Below are 23,585 nucleotides of genomic sequence, written 5' to 3'. Positions count from 1 at the left end.
ACCAAAATCATCAGAAGCAATTGGCATCTGATAAAAAAAGTTGAACCACAACTGGCTATGCCAAGATTTGCGTTCAAAAGGGGAAGAAACCTATGTGATCACCTTGTTAAAGCCTATACTGAACCAAGGATCAGTACTCTAACAAGCATATGGGGCCTTCCACCCATTGTCGGACATTTTCCCTGTGGTAGCTGCACAGCGTGCGCTACCACACAAGTAACAAAAACCTGTTGTATCAACGGAAGAAACATGACACTAAAACATCATTCAAATTGTCTGAGCAAAAATGTGGTCTACTGTATTCAATGCCCATGTGCCCTCAATTACATAGGTAAAACGACACAAGAAATTAGAAAACGTATTACACAACACCAATCACGTATCAGATGCAAAGTTAACACCGCACCACTAGTAGAGCACTATAACAATATGTCTCATGCTCCCTCTGATATGAAATGGTATGTAATTGAGTCTGTAAGGGGCACAAGGAGAAGACCCAATGTTGAGAAATTGCTGGCACAAAGGGAGAATAAACTGATTTGGCTATGTGACACAGTAGAAAATGGGCTTAATACCCTTATTGAATGGCACACTCTAGCCACCTTTGTCTGATTGCCTCCTGGTCTGATGTAACACCTTATTAGTTGGCTGTTACTTATCTATGGTATGTTACTTTGACACACTGCTGTGTGTAATAACTGCCATTACTGGTGTTTTTAATTTATGATTGGTTAACTGTACTACACTGTGCCCTTATAGTACTTGTATTTAAGGTCTGACTAGCCTAAGATGGCTGCCAGTTTCGGTTCCGTATGATACCATCATAGTACTATGTTGTACATACACTGGAGGCGGAATTATACACTTGTCTTGTTTCTGTTTAAGTTTTTGTTTATATTTATGTTGGTTGCGCCGGTAGTACATTGCACTGACTTGTGCGTTTAGATTAGTATACATTACCGCTTTACTAGTCTAAGATGGCCGCCTGTTTTTTCGATATTGATGATGTCACCGCGCTACAACGTTGTATTCACGCTGCATGCGGAAACGGATTGATGCCCTGAGTACTCACCGGGATCTAACACGGACTTATTCGAGCCGGCGTTTTACTGCCGTTTAAGTAAGTTTTGCGCCTCCGTTTGTTGTCATTTGTTGTCATAAGCCCCTTTGTTGTCACAAGCTCCTTTTTATGTTGGCTAGACTACCTTGACGCACGTAATCATTTGTCATTTTTCTAATCATGACCTATTGTACCTCTTTAGATTACTTGGCTACTTCCTGACTGTGAGTTATTTATTTCTATATTCTTATATCCTTTTGCGCACTATGGAAGGATAATACGTCCTAATACTGAGTGGTCTTTTTGATTTGGTTTTTTGGTTTAATTACAGTACGACCTGTTTGACGTTATAGTCATCGTGAGTAAGACTTGATTATCTCACTAGATTTTCGCACCTTTGGTAACTGGAGAAGCACTGTAACAACACCTTTGGTTGGTCGCATGTGAATTACGCGAGTTTAACATTGACTGAGGACATTAGTATCACTATATGTCCAGTACCTTTGGTTGCATGTGCCTGTGGTTATAGATTTACTTGGCACTTTGCTCTTTTTAATTGCACTGGGATTTCGGTTGTGTGTTTAGTATCACTTTATTGACTTTTTGTGTTGAGCTGGATATTGGTCTCCTTGTACCTCAGGGTTTTATTGATGTTATTATGTTTGTACTATAGACTTCTGTGCAACTTTTCTGTCCTGAAGATGGTCCTACGGATCGACTTGACCAACATGGACCGAAACGTCGACGCCTAACACCTTTTATGCAATACACGGTATAATTCACGGTATAATTGGATTTGTGAATTTGTATGTGTAAATATCTATCTGTATGTGGTTCCTACATTGTATCCACATTATACGCTGAAGGTGTTTGTGGACTACCCCATCATTTATTTCATATGTTTTGGTAGTCATTCTGTTGCCAGTTCTTGATTATCTACTTTTCATGCATTGAAAATCAAAAATAAATATATTTTATATTTTTGATATAAACCCTTTGGTTACTATACTGATTTGTGTGATCACTGATGTGACATATGTAAATGTGAAGTTGATTCTGTTAATGATTCCTACCTGGACATTTAGCTTATATTATTGATATTACCCAGTCCCGGTGGGATTATTGGGTGGCTCTGTTCCAAAACTATTAGAAAGTAGGCATTTTCTGGTCTAACCATACAGTGTGCCTCTGCCTGTTTGTGGATTGACTGTCTGGTTTTCCGAGTGACAGGGGCTGCGGATGTGCATTCACTGTAGATAGCCATTGGGGGAGGTTAAGGTGTACCTGTCTCTTCCTGGATGACTCAGAGCTGAGCGAATAGACCTCGGCTGCATTTAGAGTAGTGGTAGGAGTTTTCCTTGCACCTGAATAGGCCTGTCACCCCTGCATGATGCTGTCTCCACCCCCTGTGGTCATACTGCACCAGTGAGGACAGAACTAGTTTGGACTGGGCTCAGAAACCCTGGCACAAAGATGAACAAAGACAAAATGGGGTATAAGTAGTGGATCTTAAACCCCAGAATTTTAGATCACTGTTCTGAAGTCTCGGGGGCACAAAGACATCTCCATCAGCTCCCCTGAACTCCATTGCTGGGAGTTCTGACCTGCCAGGAGATGCCCATTCCAGTGTTGGGCCTCTGGAGGTTGTTCCTGCTGTCGGGAGCTGGAAGAAACCAAAAAGAAGGAAGAAAATAATCTCCAACGACGTCAGTGATGCAGCCGTGATGCTGCGACCTGAACAGAGGCCAGGTGCGCCTCTCATGAAGTGCCTGATGTACCACCCTGCCTGCGCTGCAGCTCCAACGCCCTTTGACGCCTGCAGTCATTGGCCTTCCCGATGTCAGCGCACGCACTGACTACATCACAGCTAGTGACTGCATCCAGTTATCGCAGCGCTGATAACTGCAGAGGGTGAATCCTCGAACTCGCCGATTTTGCACCACCTCACCGAAACCAAACCGCCAATGCAACCGACTTTCCCTGTCCTGGATTCGACAAGTCACCTCTTTGCGGCTTGACATCTTGCCTCCCCTGTGGCAGCCAGGGAGCCAGCCTCAAAGTTGGCACCACTCCTCACCTACACGACGCCATGCACCGTCATAGACTACATTTTCCAAAGTACTGTTTGTTTGGGGTCCATGTGCCTGACGCCACATCCTTTGTGGTCTGCTTTTAAGTGCTATTTTACTACATGTATGTTGGAATTTTGTAGTTTTGGACTTGTTGAGTGTAGATAAAGATACTTTTTTTTCCTACACTAGTGTGGTGTCCATTTGTGGTGATTTTACTATATTACTGTGTGTTTTGAGTGCAAATACTTTACACATTGCTTTTTGAATAAACCTGTCTGCTCATGCCAAGCTACCAAGGGGGTGAGCAGAGGTTATATAAAGTGTGTATCCCCTTACCCTGTCTCGAAGCAAGGGTACCTACTTGGACAAAGGTATATACCTCTGCCAACAAGAGACCCCCAGGTCTAACGATACTCAAGTGGACAACTGATCTTGAAGGTCTCTTTTCTGTTTGTTGCCCAGCTGCCTGCTGCTAGCTGATTCTGCTGAAAGAGTGCTGGACTCTGCTTTAAACCCAAGTCAACTCCTGGGGCTCGTTGGATTGCCACCTGATGCTTGAGACTTAGGCCTTTCTCACTGGAAGTGGCCCAGATTCTTGAAACACTGATTTTGAAGCATATCCTGTCTGTGTGAAACAAAACTGGCGCATCAACACTATTGGGGGAGTAAAATTGGAGTGTTGCATCGGAACCAGAGTTTTGCATTCAGAGATCGACACACTGGACAGCGTATCACCGCTACTGCAGCTAGGTGGCATTGACGCATCCCCTCAATTGCGTGGCAGAATCAGGCGTATCACTCGACAGACACCTCTTGACTCCAGAACCCATGGACGCATCGCCTTCACTGCGTGGAGACGATCAATGCATCTTATTGTTTGCGACCAGGAAAGGTACTTTGCTCACCGGGGCCTGTTTGGGTCCTGTAGCCGGTCAGTGCCCCATCGTGGTTGGCTCAAACTTTGACTTCACCCCGGACCAGCATGACCTAAAGTAACCTTTTTAGCACTACTTGCTTCTAAGTGCTTTACTGTATTTATTCCTTTAAAATTCGATACTTCAACTTCTATACGTTGGATTTTTGCCTTTTTGGTCTTGTTTTGTTCAGAATATAATCATCTATTTTTCAACACTTATTTTGAGTCTTTATGTGGTATATTCATTGTGTTACTGTGTGTGTTGCACAAATACATTACACTTTGCCTCTTTAGATAAGCCTAACTGTTCTGTGCCTAGATACCAGAGGGCACAGGCTATCTTTTAGTATGTACCTAGACTAGAGTGGTGGTTCCTGCCTGGCCTGGGTGCATACCTCAACCAATCAGGAATCCCATTTTTAACAGAGGTAAATATGGAAGGGCTCTAAAACGCAATATGTTATGAATATATTTGCTGAATGAATGCACTTTTTGTTCAATGTCTCAATAAAGTTTTTGAAACAAAAATAAACATTACTAAGCAAAACACAAAGTTATCTAGCACCAGAGGCTTTAGGGCAATGTTAAATTAATTGTTTTGAAACAAAACATTACACCCAGGCTTATTTATAACACAGTTATATCATTTCTAGAACTAAAATGAAAGCACCCAGATGCCACTATGACAACTGAACTACTGGAAGAAAGAGTTTTGTCTTCTTAAGGAGCTCTCTTTCACTCACTAAATGAGAGAGAAAAAAGGCGCCCTCTTTTCAAAGATATACAAAATACACAACGGATCTGATTAACTTACTACTCGTAAATGCCCTTTGTGAATACCAAAAGTCCTAAAGTTAGACTTTCGTATCAGTTTACCTTTGTGAATCTGGCCCAACATTTCCAGAGTCTCCATCCAGTTTCTTGCTTTCTTTTTTCAATCAGCCCCCCTTCTTGGCAAGCATTAGGATTAACACTATATAAATGATGTAAATCAAGTGAGCCTGTGCATGTGTAATGTAAAGGTATGAATGTAAACCATTACATGAAGACTTTTAAAAATGTGGTGGGCTTTATGATGGAAAACATAGTGCACCATTTTCAATAGAGGCATGTCGAAAGTTAGACTAAACTCCATTTTAATCAAGCTTATCAAAAAGTTGGTAAAACAGGACATGGCTTGATTTTAGAACGTACTATATAAATGTTTTACCGAATTCACAAATTATTAGCTCCCGACAAACCCTGAAGGAGAAACCTGATAGGATAACTCACGTAGCTTGTCATGAAATATTCTGAGTACCTGTACGCCTTGAATCCCACGATCTCCAGGATTACCATCCTCTCCCAGGGCTCCAGGTGCACCCTACAAGATTTGAGGAAAATATCTGTGAATTAACAAATTAGGACAACTCCAACTACTCATAGGCACACACTAACAGAAGAGGAACATTTTAGCAGGGCCTTAATCAGAAATCTGTTAAAAACCAGCAGCACAAACGAAAGCATACATCCTATATTGGCCAGTAGAATACTACAGATCCAATTTCAGCCTCTCATTCAGAATCTCCACTGCCTGTCAGTATAGATATCAGATCAAATGAATTTATTTACTTGTATTATCACTCTATATGCATTTGTTGATAACCTGCTGACTTTGCTAGATGGTTCATGGAATAAAGTACAACAAAAGCAGTATGATGCAAAGGGCAGTTTGAAACCAGTACCTGAAGCAAAGGGCTCTATGAAACCACTGTTTATTGCAAAGGGCATTTGGGGTTATAAACTCTGAATATCTAAACAGATGAGACACTTTCTACCCCACACAAGGTAATCCCCTCTCTCAGCATTTAATAAACAAACATCTTCAATGCATTAAGATGTCTTGCAACTGATGCTTCTCTGAACTACCTAACTCTGCCTCGGACTAAAGTGGAAGAATTCTGCCTTCTCCAGGAACCTGGAGAATTAAGTCTAAAGACAGACCTAGCATAAGGATTTGAAGGGGCAATTCCAGTATGCATTCATAGACCCGAAGGTTTTTGTACAGTTGAGCCTTGCCGGTCTGTGGAATCGCAGAGTAACTTCTCCAAGCCTGGGTTCGAGAGAATGGAGTGCCAATGGTGGGCACTGTGTTTAAACAAATTTTATCCTAAACACATTTGTCCTGCTGTTTGAATGGCTATATGCCTCAGGTTTATATTTGAGAGGCTGTCTGGTGTACTTCCATCCAACGCTTTTTATACTTTACATCAATTATTGAAGTAGGATCTATTTTTGATAGGTAACTAGTATTAAGCATTTGGAGAATCACCACAACACTAGTAATACACCTAGTATTGATAGTAGTAAAGTAGTTGAGCAGTGAGATTCTGACTGTGAGAACCATGGGGACCTCCGAGGGTAAAGTATGAAAAAGTATGCGCTCGTGTTAACCAGGATTATAGATTACGCTCTTCAAGATGGCATTTTGTTGTGGGAAGAATTTCAAATAGGACTAAGGCCTTACAATTTTTCTTGTTATTTTGAGAGTGTTTCTCCATACATTGTGGTCAGGTGACTGGAAGGGTGATGGGATTGGTAAAGCACAAGAGCAATTCCCTGTCTAGGTTGCCTTAAAGCACGGTCTGTTCTTGTGCCTGAGCATATATTCCGATATGTGCCAGAGGTGGGCATGGCTTCTTGTCTATCTTTGGAGCCTATCAGGTAATATTAGGTATAACGAGGTGTCATAAGCACACTTATGGTATCCTGTGCTGGGTGATGTGAAGCATGTTGTGAAGAGAACCACATATTCATTGTAAAGGATTGGTGGTAAGGCTGGCCCTTGCAGCTCTCTACAGGCTTGGCCAAGCTTGACATTAATACATAAAGCACCTCCAATCCTGGCATGGTTGGCTAGGTGGTTTGTGGTCAATGTGTCAAGAGTTTTGGTTTCTGTCACAAGTATGCAAGTTGATGCCTGTAAGAAAAAGTTTATAAAAAGTCCCTGTAAGGGGTGATGGTTAGCATGAAATGCTCATCACTGTGAGGGGAAAGAAATGTGCTCAGACTCCATTTAGGCGAATGAGCGGGTTCTTCTTCAATGCTAGTGATGACCATAGAAAATGAATAGATCTTCTTCAGGCATCAATAATTACAGATGTCCCCACCAGAATCAGTGGCTCTTGACAGAGTACGCCGTCTCGAACACACTGTGTCAGCCACAGGTTCTGGAGGTGACATCTTTAATTATGAAATATGGCTGTATGAAAAGACTCAGCACTGTATGATTTACATACATATGAACAATTAATCATGACCATGGATTGAACAAGTTGGGACAAATGAAAATAATGATGCCCTGAAGAAGTCCATTTCAGAACGAAACTCATTGGTTGTGGCTGAATCACCTTTTATGGAGACTTACTAGTCTAAGAAAACAGAAAGAAGCAATCCACTGTTATTTTCTGTGATGCTTCTGAACGTTTGATTTATACAGAGTCCTTCCTGATTAATGTCTTATTATTCCTTCTTCCCCACAAGCAGCCCTTTTTGCAGTTAGTGGTGTTCAAGGTGTGAACCCTTTGACTACTCTGGGAATGGACTAGGGTGTGCTGTCATTAGTTTGCCTTACATGATTTACAACTAGTGATGATCATATTAAGGATGAATTGATTGTCTTTTGTAGGCTTTTCTTATTGATATACTAAATGTTTATGGTGATTGCAAGTTTGATAACACGTTTCAGTGAGAGGTCAAATCTTCCCATTGCAAGCAAGGTTTAGATGAAGATGATGATGAGTGAGGGCCATACTGAAATGAAGGTGCTATCAATCCTAACTTAGCAGCTGAAAGCGCGGGAAGTTTGTTTGAAAGGAAGACATGATATTGGCCAGATCGTGGTCTTGGGTGGGAGTGAAATCTCAGAATAGTGGGAGGCTGTGTGGTTTCTTAGGTGATAATTGCCCATGACTCTCTGGGCTGATGGCTGCTTTTGGCGTTCTAGCCACAATCCCAAATGTTTTTGTGTGATGAATATCAAACTTACATTTGAGGTCTTCTGCAATAGGGATGCTGTTTATAACGGATCAGCCCTGCACCTTTAAACCTTGAGGTAGCCTGATAACACATTTAGATATTAATGGAGTATTACCCCTGTGATGAAGTGCATTTTCTCAAACTGTTTAGGCATACCTTACACCATATCACAAGCAGCTAAGTCATGCATTAAGCAAAATAAATGATATAATTTTGCTCAGTGTTTTAATGGATCAGATCTACTACGTCCGGATCAGAGTCTGCAGTATCACTGCTCCTAGAACAAGAGTAATCTAGGCAGGTTACTACAATTCTCTTCTGAAAATAAGAATATCAGAAGTTCCATTTGTGTAAGTCACTCACCTTGAGTCCTGGAGGACCTCTTCGGCCTCGGGGACCCTAGAATTATAAACACACATTAATTCAGATTTGAAATAGCCAATGATGTTCAAAAGTGTATCGTACAGACTATTACAATCAATATTGAAAAAATAGTAATTAGAAATTTGTGATGTTTACATCTGGGCCTTCGTCTCCTGTCTCTCCGCGTATGCCGTCAGGGCCAGGCTCCCCCTGGAAAAGGAAGAGAGGCAATTTACTTTCAGGAAACACTGTACCGGGGCATCACATTGTCGCTCTGCTATATCAAAACATTGGCATTTGACTATACAACCCTTACCCTGCAAATCATATTTCATTTGGCTTACATTCTTTGGGCCATCCATTTTGTAGTTCTTACAGCAAATTACCATAGTGCAACTACACTAGCAGGGGCGGGAACCAACCAGAGTTAGTAAAGGTGTTTCTTTGCCTGCGTTGGTGAAATTATAGGGCCGCTATTCATAGTCTTACAGGAAACCTTGCATCCAGCTCAGACCCATAATTGCAGAGAAGGCAATTAACAGCGGTAAACACTCTCTGTAGGGGGCACCCTGCTAAATATAGAAGTTTAAGTGTGGAATGGAAGTAGAAAAGAGGAAAATATTGTCACTGGAAAAAGTGAGTAATTAAAAAACTGCTACTGTTACCACCTAATGGTGGTCTAGCTACTTTCTCATTTCACCTAATTAAGGTACAAAGCGATATGTGTCAGTGCTTGTGGAGGTAATGGTGTGATTGAATACAAATGATTTACACATTCGGATTTTCTTATAGTCAGATGCACTTTTTCACTAATATATATGAGTGAATTCCATTTACCAGTCGTCCGGTGTTTCCTTTCTGTCCCTTTGGTCCTTCAACGTTATTGTTGGTTCCAGGGTCTCCCTAAATGGAAACAGTCAGTAGGTTTGTTCATGAGAAAAGCAACAGTACATCAGCACAAATTAATTCGGTAGATTCACAGCAAATGCTACAACAAATGACATCTTGACATCGCCATGACAATAGATAAACATTGATATAAAGAGACATGCACTTTGCTGTTGAACTAAAGGTTATTGGTTACAGATGTTAAATACTGCAAACTAATGCTTGATAATGAGTACCAGAGATTATGTAGTGAAGGCAGGGCCCTTCTTGCGCGCATTGCTATGTTAGCATAGGCTTATTAGAAGTTTAAACGCCATTTTATCTTTTTGCTGCTTTTGCACACAACACTACATGTAACTGTTGTTGTAAGTTAGGCTGCGTGAAACTCTTCACATGAGAATGGCTTGTTTTACATATCCCTAGACTTACATATCGACCTTAGTCTGCACAGTGAGTGCTGAAGCCTCCAAGGTTATCATAACAATGCTAGGTGTTGTTCGGGCTGATCGGCTCACGCTCTAGACACAACGTGCAAGCAGCTGCAGCTAGCTGAAATTCTGGCGCCTTTAATATTACACTGCATGCATGATTTGAGCACTTGGAGAAAATCCGTTTCCAGAGGGAGAGCTTTTGCAGATCCTGATGTGATTTACCTCTGCTGATCTTGGAGGTATGGGGTTCGCCATTCAAGCCAAAGAGACCTTCTAATATTATATAAAACATAGCTCTTAGCTAGGGAGGGTGGCATACAGGGAACTATAGGACCTGTTTCCACAATCATTATAATATGATGTCTCCTTTTGTGTTTTATGGAATTGTAACAATGCTGATCGTATTATTTTTAATCCTATGCCTGCCTATATTAGCAACAATACTGCATCTTAGAGCACGTCGTTAAAATAAAAATTTTAAACTTTATTGCGTCTCTTTTTACCCATGTTGTGGACTGGTATGAGAATAAAACAAAAGAGTGTCTTGATTCCCACCATTCTTGAGTGTATCCTAAGTCGCATGCTCTGGGTTGTCTAATCATTGGTACCTTTGCTATAGGACGAAGAGCTAATGAGGCACTGATGGTAGTCGTTTAGGTTGTTCTAGATACTGAGGTGAGTTTCTCTGTGCACAGTTCTGTGTATGAGCAGAATCCCTGCAACACTTACAGATCCCCTTAGGAAATAGCGTTTTTTACTAATAAACATCTAAAGCGGGCATCATACATTTGTAGACCTCCATCCACCTTTTCATCCATCCATCCAACCCATCCTTCTTTCCTTTCTTCATTCCCTGACCTATTTATTGACCTTCTTTGTTTCATTTCCTAATTTCAGTAGTATGAGGAACCCTAAAGAAAGTGTCTGGAGGGGGGCCTGGAGGAGCAATGTGAAATTTGGTGAACCAGAGAATATTCTGAACACACACAGAGGAGACATGGACTTCAGGCACCTAGAAAAGCGTTTCTTGACTGCCAAGATAACACATCGATTATGTTTTCAGCCACAACACAATATGTTTAGAGTCTCAGGGAGAGGGGAAGAAATGGGAGATGCAAGTAAAGTTTCATGAGGCATGTCCAGGAGAGATAGACAGGGTCACATTGTGAATGCACATACATGGCCAAGTTTACTACAGCTCCTGAAGTTCACAAATGGAGCAGGTGTATCAGAAAGGCAAGAACTGAGATCAGAATAATAATTAATAATACCATGTAGTAGGGCACAGATGAAGTCACTGAATTTGTACACCAGAAAATCGGCAGACATTAGCTTACTAGAAAGCTAGGAGATGTGGACATTGTGCGCTTTTGGAAAGGTTTGGCATGGACGTCATACACACCAAGAGGAGACAGGGAGCAATCATCTAGGAAACCATCATATAAATATGGAAGAGAAGCATGTGGCTGTCTGAGGGGGAGAGGTGACCATTAGACCCCTAGGGAAGGGGAAACTCAGGGCCATCTAACACACAGGGAAGAGAGACATTGACATTTGAAAACTATGGGTGGAACAGATGCATATTTGTCTTCCTGAAAAATGTGGCTGCAGGCCCCACATACGTAGAGAAGAAGGATACATTGGCAATAAGCACCCATGCAAAGAGAGATGAAGACACAGGTGTGTTGTGAGTATGATACACCTGTGAAGAAGAAGATGTGGCCATTGAGGTGGCTATGAAAGGGAATGATACAGCCAATTTGCATTAGGAATGAGGTAGATCAGTCAGTCAGTCAGTCAGGATATCTTTATTCGACTTATTACAAGTCATACAAAGAAACAAAAAACGATAAAACATAACATAGGATACATATGTACATACATAACCCAGCGTTTCCATAAAAACATTGAACTACAAATACATGTTAAATACTATATACAAAATTAAGACAATACAAATTATTTCATAGGAAGCAAGCATAATAACCCTTAAAAATTGCTAAGGCGAATTTTGACCAGCAGCTTTCACCCTAGCTGCAGCTACTAAGAAATTTGCGATGCAAAAGGTAGTGCGGGGATTTGACAAAAGCTGTAAATAAAGCAATGCTGGGCGAACCTGAGTGAAGCCCGCTTCTTTTAGAATAGGAAGCAGATATTTTTTCCTCTGCTCATGAAAGAAGCTGCAAAACATAACAAAGTGCATTGTGTCCTGCACCGAGAAGTCGTCACATCTACAAGGTGGAGCTTCATCTGGCTTCTGCCAGCCCTTAAATGAACCAAGATGGTAGTGTATCAGGTTGAACCTGAACTTGGTTAACAGGAACCTATGATAGGGAAAGGTTACAAAAATAAGATAAGGTGCGATGGAGGGGGCACTGACCAAAAGGTTATGTGACCTGACTGATGGCTTCAATAGTTCATCATCCTCGCGATGCGCTTCCTTACTTTCCATGAATGCCTTTTTTATGTGACCTATATCTAGGGCCCTGATTTTGTCTGGGCATAAAAAAAGCTCAGGGCGACCCAGGTCAGTAAAAGATTTAATTAGATAGGCCATCCATGGAATACTACTGTGTTTATCTAAAGATAAAACATCCTTCAGTATTTTGTGATTTAGTGGGAGGTCTTCATTTAACCACATTTTCAACCATAGGATCAGGGGTGCTAAGCTCAATAGATCTGACAAATACGGTAAACCCACCTCTCGATGGATTGAATAGGTTGGGGTAGACTGAGGTACGGAGAGAAGGGATCTAATAAATCTGTTTTCCGCTCTCTGGATAGGGTCAAGATTAACATAGCCCCACAAAGGTGAACCGTAAAGTGCAATGGCCACTGGCTTGCTCTTATAGATCTTTAAAAGGGCTTCCATGGGCCTAGCTCCCAACTTGCCTGCGAAACCCAGGATCGCTGAGGAGGATCTAGTTACCGCCAACTTTTTAGCTCTTATCTGTGGCCCCCATGTTCCCTTTTGGTCAAATAGTACACCCAAGTATGGGAATGTCGTTACCATTGAAACGGAGACCCCTCTACAAAAGAAAGATTTATGCCTTTTTTTGGTACGCTCACGCCCCATTACCATTGTGTGAGATTTTGAGACATTTACCTTCAAATCCAAATTATTCATAAAGGTGCCAAATGCGTCCAAAAGAATCTGAAGGCCAACACCAGTTCGAGCAATCAACACGGCGTCGTCCGCGTACAGGAGTGCCGGGATTTGTACATCACCTGCGCGTGGGACGTCCGCGTTCTGGCCGCGCAGATGTGCCCCCAGGCCATTGATATAGATGGTGAAAAGCGTGGGGGCTAAGATGCAGCCTTGCCGTACCCCCTTTAAGGATTTAAACAGTGGGGTACATCTACCATTGTTTGACACTCGAACGGCTGCAAACAGCTCCTGATGCATAGTGGCCATAAACGAGACCAAGGCTTCTTCGATGCCCAGCTCCAACAGGATCGCCCACAGTTTTGATCTATTAACAAGGTCAAACGCCGATGAAAGGTCCATAAAAGCAAGAAACACAGAACCCTCCTTGGCTACCGTATACTTGGAAATGAGTAAGTGCAAGTTAATACATTGTTCAATGGTACCTTTTCTCTCTCTAAAACCATATTGCTGGTCAGATAGGCCGCCACAATCCTCGATGTTCTCCCTCAATCTGGCTAACAGAACTCTGCCCAATATTTTTATGGTCGAGTCCAAAAGGGATATGGGCCTGTAGAATGCGGGATCGTCCCTCCGACCTTTGTTTTTGAAAATGGGGACGATCGTGGATATGGCCCATGAGGCAGGGGCTGGGTTGCCGTTTACTGCATTAAACAAATTTGACATAACCTCAGGCCAAAGTTTAGGTGAAAACATGAAGAAGTCGGCCGGGACTCCATCCGGACCAGGTGCCTTGTGTTTGGTGGTTGCCAGGAGTGCTTTTTCCACTTCTTGCGAGTTGAAGATAATGGAATGTGCGTAGTTGCTGGGCAGCTGATCCCTATTCGTGCCTTCGTCATCAGCTCCCCCATATACGTTTTTGAAAAAGGACAGCCATGTTTCATCAGTAATCACACAGTCCAAGGGTGCGTTGTTATCTTCCGCAAATAGGGGCTGCTTCATGATCTCCCAAAATCTCCTACTGTCCTTTAGTACAGCCGCGGAAAGGAGATTGTCCCATGTTTCGCGTTTGATGGCGTCTTTGCGGTTTTTTTGTGGCCGCTTTATAGATCTTCCTTTTTCTTGAAATATCAGCTTTATCCCTGGGGACAGATTTTAGTGCCACAAGCAATTCTCTGTGTGCTTTCGAGCATTCATGGTCAAACCACCGCTTGTGGCCTTGTGCTCCCGGGGTGGGTTTGGCCAGGAGATCCTTAGAGACCTGAACGCATATTGCCTCGTAGGCTGCAACTATGGTATGCCCTTGATTGCCCGGATTTCTACAGAGCTCAACTTGAGCTTTGATTTTGGGGAAGCATTTTTTATAGAAGTTTTCCGGGATCACTTTGGCCCACTTCACTCGTCTATCTTGATCAGCGGTCCTCAGGGGTTGTGCCACTTTCTCGGTTGCTGGAGGTGCCCCCATGTAGGCCCCCCAGGCCACTTCAAGAAGAACTGGGTTATGGTCACTGAAGTGAGTGGGTACAGTGCGATAGGCCATAGACCGGCTTAAAATGCCCCATGTGACAAAAATATAGTCAATCACTGTACCATGTAGGGTGCCGATAAAAGTTGGGGTTCTCAGAGCGCAGTCAGGTTCGTTTAGATCAAAGTTGGCCAGGAGTTCCTCAAGCTCCTGCCCCTCTACAGAATGTTCGAAATGAGGGCCCTGTATGGCTGCGTCCTCAACCTCCTTTACGTCACTACCCTTGCAGGCTAATTCGCACAAATGAATATTAAAATAGCCTAATAAAATTAGCTCATAAACTAGGTTGATATCCTGATGTACTATGTTTAAAATATTATCTAGACTAGCGATATTACGACCATTGTAATCGCTGTTCCCAGAGTTATAAAAATTGACATATAATGTCTTACAATCTTTACTGATCACCCTCTCAATCATTAAAATGTTATCGGAATCAGAGCTGATCTGCCTATAGCTGCCTTTTAGAGCCAGTGAGAACAAGATCACCAAGCCCCCCTTGGCTCTACCCGCTCTGCTCGGGACTGCAGGTTTGGTAAAACTGGTGTACCCATCCCACCAAAGGTTATTGGATGTATCCCAAGTTTCTTGCAGGGCGATGATATGATGTTTAGAAATGAAACTTAGCCATGCATGGTCCTGACGTTTGGTGTTTAGGCCCGCCACGTTCCAACTTATTATCTTGCAGGAGTCAGTGGGTGACCTTAAATCTTCTTTCACGTTCTCAACTGCTCTTTCAGCTGTTGGTAGTTGCGATGCCTGACCACCACTTGTTGGTAATTAATCGATCGGCTCCTCCCGTTCTTGAGCTACTCCTGGTTCAAGTCAGTCGCAGGAATTTAAGTCTGACAAGGGAGCAAATCTATTGCCAGTACCAAATCCCCACTCAAAAGGAGTGGCTACCTGGGCCTGGCCAAATGGAGCTAAGTTCCACATAGGTTGTGGAGTTATTGGGTGTACCGGGAACTGATCATTTCCCAACCATTGTGTTGGCCTAATATCCCTGATGCTATAATCATAGGCCCGTATGCCAGAACCCCAAACATTTCCTCTTGGCTCTTGTACCAAGGGTGGCCTGGTGTTTAAGTCGTTTGGGCGATAGAGTCTTCCTGGCTCCCTATATGCTATGGGCTGAGACCAGTCGTTATGAAGTCGAAATCTGGGGCCCCCTTCCCATCTATCAGTATTAGTGGTTCTTCTGTAACTGGGGAGTTTAGGTAGGGTGGTAAACCTATTTTTGTCAAAAAAGAACTTAAGGGTAAGAGGAATTATGGAGCCACTGCGTCGTTGGGGTGGAAAAATATTGTTTAAGATGTCTGGGAGGACCTCGGCATTGGCAAAATTTAGGATGACGCAATCCCCTTGAAACTTTTTGGGCTTGCTGCCGATCCATGGTACCCTCCTTGACATAACAATGTCCCCTGCCAGCTTATCAAAACCTTGTTCTGTCATGAGCATGTTATTAGTGAGCCAATGTAACGCTTTGTCTTTTAGGTCCTGGTTGGACTCTACTTTGCCTTGTGTTAAAACGGGGACGTTTGCCAACACTAGGACGACCGGCGAGGCTTCCAAGATAAATTGCGCTGAAATGTCCACTTGATGTGTTCCCGCTATAGCTGCAGATGTGCTGATGCGGGGATCTGCAGCATCTGCAACCTGACCCGCTGCAGGTAATGGTGGTAATGGGGGTGATGGAGGCGGAGGTAGCACCCCTTGCTGAATGGGTTGCAAGCTACTCTCATTCGGGGTGACCTCTACGTTTGTGGGTATTAAGTTTGTGACGAGGGAGGATATATTTTCGACCTCGTCTACCAGCTTGCTGTGTGCCACACCCAACTTTTTTACCTCGGATGTTAACTTATCTAGTTTCCCTATCATGGGTTTGATTATAGTCCTGATTTTAATGTCAATCATGTCTTGGATTCTGTTAAAGAGGTCCTCGTCGATGGTACTTCTTGGCTCAATATCAGTATCGGGATCAAGCTGTTTCCTTACTCGAGTAGGGGGTGGGGTAGCAGCCTTCTTCCTGCTTAGATGTTTACCCCCACGTTTTGCTGCAGATTTTCGGCAAGCTCTAACAGCCCTTGTGGCAGGTTGCGGAGATTGTAAGACTGCTTCCGTAGCAGCTATCTGCTGATTTGAATCGTTGATAGTGTTATCTGATAGATCTATCAGATCTTGTCTGTCTGATCGAGGGTCAGAATCAACTTTATCCTCAGAACCCAGATCTTGAGAAATCAGATTTTCTGGGGTACCTGGAAGGTTTTCTAGCGGTGGTTCTGATGTCTCAGAGCTTAAAGCGCTTGTCGAGGGACTTACTGGCAGCAGAATGGGTGATTGGCTCAACCCGAGAGATTGCCTACGCTTGTTGTTAATATCATTAACTACTTGCACGAGATATGAGTCTAAGGTGTTCACAGACTCTGCTGGGACAGGAACCCGTTTTTTCCCCATTGTTAAGATAGTAACAGCAGGTACCCTAAGGTCAAATCAGCTCAGATGGGTTGTAATGAAGATGTACTGCAAGCAGTAATACAACAGGGAGTCAGTAACAATGCAGTGACGGTGCACGTGACAGCGATGCAATATGGTGACCGGGATATCAAATTGGGTACAGTACCTTAGTTAGCGACAGATGGATGACATGGGGGTGGCCTAGCCTGGCCTTTTCGTGCCTCTGAGGGCCACAGAGGGCCCGCCCTTTGCTCGGGCTTAGCCCCGGGCGTCCCGCTCGCGCCTCCCCCCGCTCCACCGAGGGCTTACAAATTTGTAGCGCCCCTCCCAGCGCTTTTGCCGCGTCGGGGAACGCGCCGCCGCTAAGCCTGATGGGAAACGTAGTCCCTAGGCGGCGGCGCGACTGGTGGCGGGATTCCGGTGTTTTTGGCTGGTCCGCTGGTCCGCGATAATGTAGCTCTCCGAGCGCTCTCCTCGTCCTAGCGCTACAAGGTATGGCTCTGGTCGTTTTTCAGTGTGCTTGCGCCTTAATAGACTCAAAAGTTTAAATGACTTACTATATTTTTCCAAGTAGCCTTCAGAGCAGATAGTTTCTGGATACTACGCCAGACACAAAGTTTCGTTATATGTAGCAAGGTTTCCTGCCAATCCACAGTCTCTCTGAACTTTAAGCACTTTTTCACCAATATACACAGCTCTCGCCTTCCCCTGCTGCACCGCACTACACCAGAGCTTAAAGAGAGTTCCAGTGTCTCACATCCTTTCCGAGCGCTGCTACTTTTCCTCCCCAAACGCAGCTTCACAAAGGCTATTAGCGCCTCTAAACCAGGTATTCCGCCTCAAAACTGATGTGGATGCAAACAGCCACGGAAACCCTCCTGCCGATTTTCCCCGACTCTCCTCGGCACTCTCCTCGGCCCTCACAGCTCTTTATGACACAATGCTGCAGCTTGTATTTTCCGACCGCGGGGGCAGCAGGTTCGTGCTCCTGCACCAGCCGCGGAAATTCAGGAGAGTTCCAGGGACCGAAGTCCGACTCAGCAGCAAACGAGAGCACCGGAGGCTCCCCGCCTCTCTCACCACTCTCTCCCTCGGCTCGCGTCTCTGACCGCGGCGTCAGCCACGAAACCCTTCCAGCTTCGCAGCCTCACAGCCTCAGAGCCTCGCCGCCCCAGACGGTGCACAGATGACACAAAGACGGTGCAAAGGACCCCTCGAAGGCCTCCAGCTATTTAATTCAGCTCAGCTCCAGTCAATCGAGAGCAGTAACGGGAGACACGCCAAAACCAGATCGGTCAAGCATCGGGAGAACGCCGCATCTCCTCACTCGGCAGCAGTAGCGAGAAGTAGGTAGATCCAAATCATGAAAGAAAAGGGACAAGCACACATTATATAGCTAAAGGACAAGAAACTTAGGGGCATATGTATCAAGCCCTGTTCCCGTTCTCAAACGGGCCGATTCTGAGAATCGACTCGTTTGTGAACGGGAAAAGGCCTTTTGGGATGTATCATCCCAAAAGGGCATTGCAAATTAGAGACTCGCAAAATTTGTGATTTTCTATTTTGCAATTGCATTTAAAGAATCGCAAATTGCGATTTCCTAAATGCAATGTAGGATGCAAGGAAAAAGTTCCATTTGGCCTTAAGGAATTGCAAATTAACACCAACTTCAAGTTGGTGGTAATTTGCGATTTCTTAGAAAAATGCACTTTTTTGCATTTTTCAAACTCCATGTGGCGCACATACATAACCTTAAGGCATGTAAGTACGCCACATGTGCACACACACATATTTCAGGGGAGCAACAGGGTGTTCTTTTGACACACTGGCACCCTTGAAATTGCATTCTCAATTTGCGATTCTCTGATTGCGAATCGCAAATTGAGAATATCTTCCCATTCATTTATATGGGCCTCCTAGCCCAAAGGAATGAATGGGAAGGAATTCCTTATTTTTGAATCTTCATTTGTGAATTGCAAATAAGGAATATGTAGGATTTGCTAATTTTTTTGCAAATCCTACATACATTGCATTTTGCGATTCTCTAATTGCCATTTGCTAAAAATCGCAATTTGAGAATCGCAAATATCGTTTTTGATACATATGCCCCTTAGTCAGCAAACACTTAAGTAAATGGAACATATAAACATTGAATACTTGGATAATAGGAAGACGTCAACATTGTAAACATAGAGGAGGGAGGTTGTGAGCACAAGAAATCATTGAACAGTGAGCAGGAAGAATGCGAAAGAGTAGATTGGAAACCTAATGAAGTAGATGCTAACTAAGGAAAGAAAGAGATGAGGGATATGTTAATTTCATTTACCTAGGGAACGGACAATAAAGCCATCTGCCACCACAAGAAGGGGGCATGCAGGCAATGTATACCTGGATGAAAAGATGCAGAAAGTTAACCCTTATAAGACTGGGATGGGAAAATCAGACATCTCAGGAATGCGGCGATGGAGATTTTGGATTCCATGATAGGCTGCATTGCACTCAAAGGTGCTGCAATGGACATTGGACACTCATGGAATAAGGAGATTTACAAATACATGGCATCTGGGAGAGGAACATGACAGAGGCGGTGGCTAAATTTGGATGCCAAACAAGTGGGGAAGACTATATATTAGCTCAAAGGAAAACAAAAAAGTGGTGGGTGGAATGCTTGGATTAATTGTGGCCATTAGTATTTACTCAGGTGTATCCCAGTTCATCTTTGTGCCCAGACATGGGTCGCGTCACACTGTGTAATAGGTAAGTAAGTAACCCTTATTGATGAGACCTAAGTAGGTTCAAACGGTTCCTGGGGTGCTTATTTGCATATGGCTGGTCTATGTCTACAGTAGCACAAAAGTAAAAAAAACGATGGATTGGAATGTTGCCCTAAGAGATCAGCAGGGGCTGCAAATCCTTCCATCACTATATTATGTGTTTATATATTAGCATCAGCTACCTACTAAATGGGGTGGGGTGGGTTAGAACTCAACACTGAGCAGCGTCCAAGGGACGGGCGAGATGCAGATTTAAAATGGAAATCACAAGGTGGATTTTATTTTAAGTGTTACAATTTCTGTGTAGTGCTTAATTGAGAATGTCATAGTGGGTACGCCTTAGAAGAATGAGTTGGCAGGATGGGTTAGTGGATTGAGCAGTTGCCCCGGAAACATATATTGATCTGTAGATCACCAGTTTTACTCAGCCTTTTGAGGTAGCTGAATGTGCTTAGTTAATGCGGCAGTGTGCTATGAAGAGCTAAATAAAATGCATATTTTATTATTATTATTATTATTACTTTCTACTACTTTGTTGTCTACTTTTCTGACATTTTATGTCGAACAGAAAACATGTTTCATTCTTTTTTAGGAAAGTGACAGAAAGCCTGCAATATCTGGCTATACTCAAGGCACTGAAAACCCTTTGATCTTTGTGTGTAGAACTCGGCATTCTATAAATATTTCATGGAATTCCTATGGACTTTGGGTAGGGGCATGTATTGAAACAAAAAAATCTCACCCTAAGAGAACTAGCCCAACTTTTAGGCCTTCTTTCCTCTTCCGTTCAGGCCATTTTTCCGGGACCACTGAATTATCGAGCCCTTCAGAGAATAAAAGCAAGAGCTCTCAGGTCAGGTCTTTGGTATGGAAATCGAATTTCCTTAAACCCAGATGCTATCTTAGAACTAACTTGGTGGTTAGACAACCTAGATGCTTGGAATGGGAGAGCGATCTTTGGTTCAACACCAGATTTTGTTCTAGATTCGGATGCCAGCCTTCATGGTTCGGGTGCTTGTCTACAGAACCAGAACACTGGAGGAATTTGGTCGCAGCAAGAGTCCCTGCACCAAATCAATTATCTAGAATTAACTGCAGGGCTTTATGCTCTAATGAGCTTCAAACACTCTCTTCAAGGAAGATCAGTCATATTGAAAATGGACAACATGTCTGCTGTCGCATACATAAACCGTCTAGGAGGGACCAAGTCAGAAGACCTCTCCAATCTAGCAAAGAAGCTTTGTCTTTTCTGCCTAGAACACAAAATCTCGCTCAGAGCAGAATACCTTCCCGGGAATCCAATCTTTGTGCAGATTGGAATTCAAGATTCATTTTGGATTACAGCGACTGGAAACTCAACACTTCTGTCTTCAACTCCCTCAATCATTTCTGGGGACCTTTCCAAATAGACCTTTTTGCAAGCAGATTAACTACCCAATTGGTATCCTGTTTCAGCTGGATGCCCGATCCTGGTGCTCTAGCAGTGAATGCCTTTCTCCAATTTTGGAAAGGGATCAACGCTTATGCCTTCCCTCCATTCGCAATGATCCAGAGACTACTTCAGAAAGTGAGACAAGAACACTCCTCAATTGTCCTAGTAACTCCGTTCTGGCCATCCCAAGCGTGGTTCCCAACAACTTTCGAACTAACCTACGATTTTCTCTTCCTAATTCCTCCTCTGATAGATCTTCTCACAGACGCAGACGGTCAAATTCACCCTCTTGTTCAAACAGGGAATTTGAACCTTCTTGCTTGGAAGGTGTCAGGAGATCTAACGATCTCGCAAGACTTTCGTCAACAGCTTCAACTCTTCTCGGAGAGTTGTGGGCCCCTGGAACACATTACCGATACAACAACATTTGGAAAGTCTGGTCACGTTGGTGCTTGGAAAGGGATTTGGATCCCGTGGAGGCACCTATCGTTGATATAATTAATTTTCTTGGAGAACAATTCGATAGAGGTTTAAGTTACAGATCCCTCAATTGTTTTAGATCTGCTATTTCTGCTGGACATTCTTTAATTAATAATAAAACGGTAGGTAAAAATCCTATTATTTGTAGAATACTAAAGAGACTTAGAAGACCTCCTCAACCGAGATATCAATTTCTATGGGATGTTAATTTAATTCTCGACCTTTTCTGTTCTTGGCCAGTTAATTCTCTTCTCAGCAGAAATAATCTTTCTATCAAATTAGCTACTCTTCTTTGCTTAATTTCATGCAGAAGAGTCTCTGATGTTAAAGCTCTAGATATCTCTTATAGATCTTATGATATGTTTGGAGTTAAATTTGAAATACATAGAAGAACTAAAACTATGTCAAACTCTATTTTCTATCCACGATTTGATAGTTGCACTAAACTCTGTGTTGTTCAATGTATGAAAGAATACGATGTGAGAATGAATTGTCTTCGCCCTTTGAATGTATCTCAATTACTCATCTCTTTTGTTAAACCCCACAAAGGAATTTCTTCTTCCTCTATTGCTAGATGGGTTAAGATAGTCATGAAGCTGGCTGGAATCAATTTGGATGTTTTTAAACCCCATTCTATTAGGGGCGCAATGGCCAGTAAGTCTTTCTGGTCAGGTGGTAAGTTAGATGATATTCTAAAGGCTGCTGATTGGTCTAATTCTAGGTTCTTTGCTCATCATTATTGCAAACCTGTGTCTCACATGTCTGATGTTGTTTAACATGACTACCAACATGCATAATGGTAGCCTCCTGTCTTGTAATGAAATTGTGATTCTCCTATTAACATGACCAGAGATGGACTTGGAGGCTAACATTATCCCTCCCACCCTTTCCCTGGGTGGTTGATTATATAACTTGATATGTTCTCTTCTTTTACAGGAACAGGTGATCTTAATATGCTTATTTGTTTATTAACTTTGTTACTATTTTCTTAGCAGGAATGTTTTTCTCTAGTGATTATCTATTAGATTAGAATTTAGTAACATCCTTTGTTCCATTTACAGATAATCTTCCTTGATTCTGTTTCTTCTGGATTCCCGATCTCGTGGACCAATCGTAGAAGGATGGTGTATTCGTTGTATTCTTCGTGCTTCTTCAAGTTTGATGTTATATTGGAGGTTATTGGACTTTTTCCTTTCTTCTGTCTCCACATTTAAAAGAGGCTGATTGCCTAGTGATTCATGCTATTGTTACTTGTTATGTATTCTAAGTTGGAACTTTTTGCTTAATGACATATGCGGCTATGCTTGGACTGCATTAAAAGTTGTATGCATAATGTTAGCCTCCGAGTCTTTAATGAAATCCAAATTCTCTGGTCATTTTAATAGGAGAATCGCAATTTTCATTGGTATGGACTTTTTCACAAAAAGCAGCATTTTGCTCACCTTCAGGGTTTCGGTCAATGATACTCTAATTAACAGCGATAATCTTTGTCATGGTTGGCTATCAATATGTGATATTCACTCAGATACCTCCATTACTTTCACTATCATACAGCACACTCACCCTTTTGTACTGATAAAAAAGTAAGGAATGCAATTGTGACATTAATGTGGTATCCCTCTACCATCTTAAAAAGCCGCACTTCCTAGTAGTCCTCACAAAGGAAAGGGGAGGTTGCTACACTGTTTACCTTCTGATGACCTTGTGAACCGGAAGAGGAATCATTATGTATGAGACTGACAGGGTCATTTAGAACTGAGTGTTGTTAGGTATGAGACGAGTGTAAAGGCAACTTGCTCGTGTTTTAGCACAAGCAACCATTAGGAGCAATTAGGAACAACTAGAAGCTGGCTGAAAAGTACACTCCTTTGACTACACAAGTAGTGTTATGCAAACAGATATATGAATGGTAATAACATGCAAAAGGGGCAAGCCAATCCCCCTTTTATAAGTCCCTTTAGATTGGTGTTAACAACAACCACAGACCAGTGTAAATGTTATTTGCATCAGGTGTGGTTCTGCCTCCTATCTGCACACATGTCTAAAGAGGAACTTAAATCTGTTAAT

General features: G+C 42.7%; 1 protein-coding gene across 1 annotated transcript in view; it reads right to left on the bottom strand.

Moving 5' to 3' along the window:
- LOC147689264 (collagen alpha-4(VI) chain-like) overlaps window positions 1–23,585 on the bottom strand; it is a 495,718-nt gene that overhangs the window by 120,902 nt on the left and 351,231 nt on the right. The window contains exons 22-25 of the mRNA XM_086942070.1: window positions 9,266–9,331; window positions 8,585–8,638; window positions 8,429–8,464; window positions 5,349–5,411 (exon numbers count right to left, since the gene is read on the bottom strand). Coding sequence (XP_086798196.1) covers window positions 5,349–5,411; window positions 8,429–8,464; window positions 8,585–8,638; window positions 9,266–9,331 — 219 coding nt within the window. The remainder of the gene's footprint in view (window positions 1–5,348; window positions 5,412–8,428; window positions 8,465–8,584; window positions 8,639–9,265; window positions 9,332–23,585) is intronic.

This window comes from Lissotriton vulgaris, chromosome 10 (assembly GCF_964263255.1).
Source record: "Lissotriton vulgaris chromosome 10, aLisVul1.2, whole genome shotgun sequence".
NCBI lineage: Eukaryota > Metazoa > Chordata > Amphibia > Caudata > Salamandridae > Lissotriton > Lissotriton vulgaris.
Note: the sequence above shows the minus strand (reverse complement) of the source record. Positions and strands in the feature narration are given on the sequence as shown.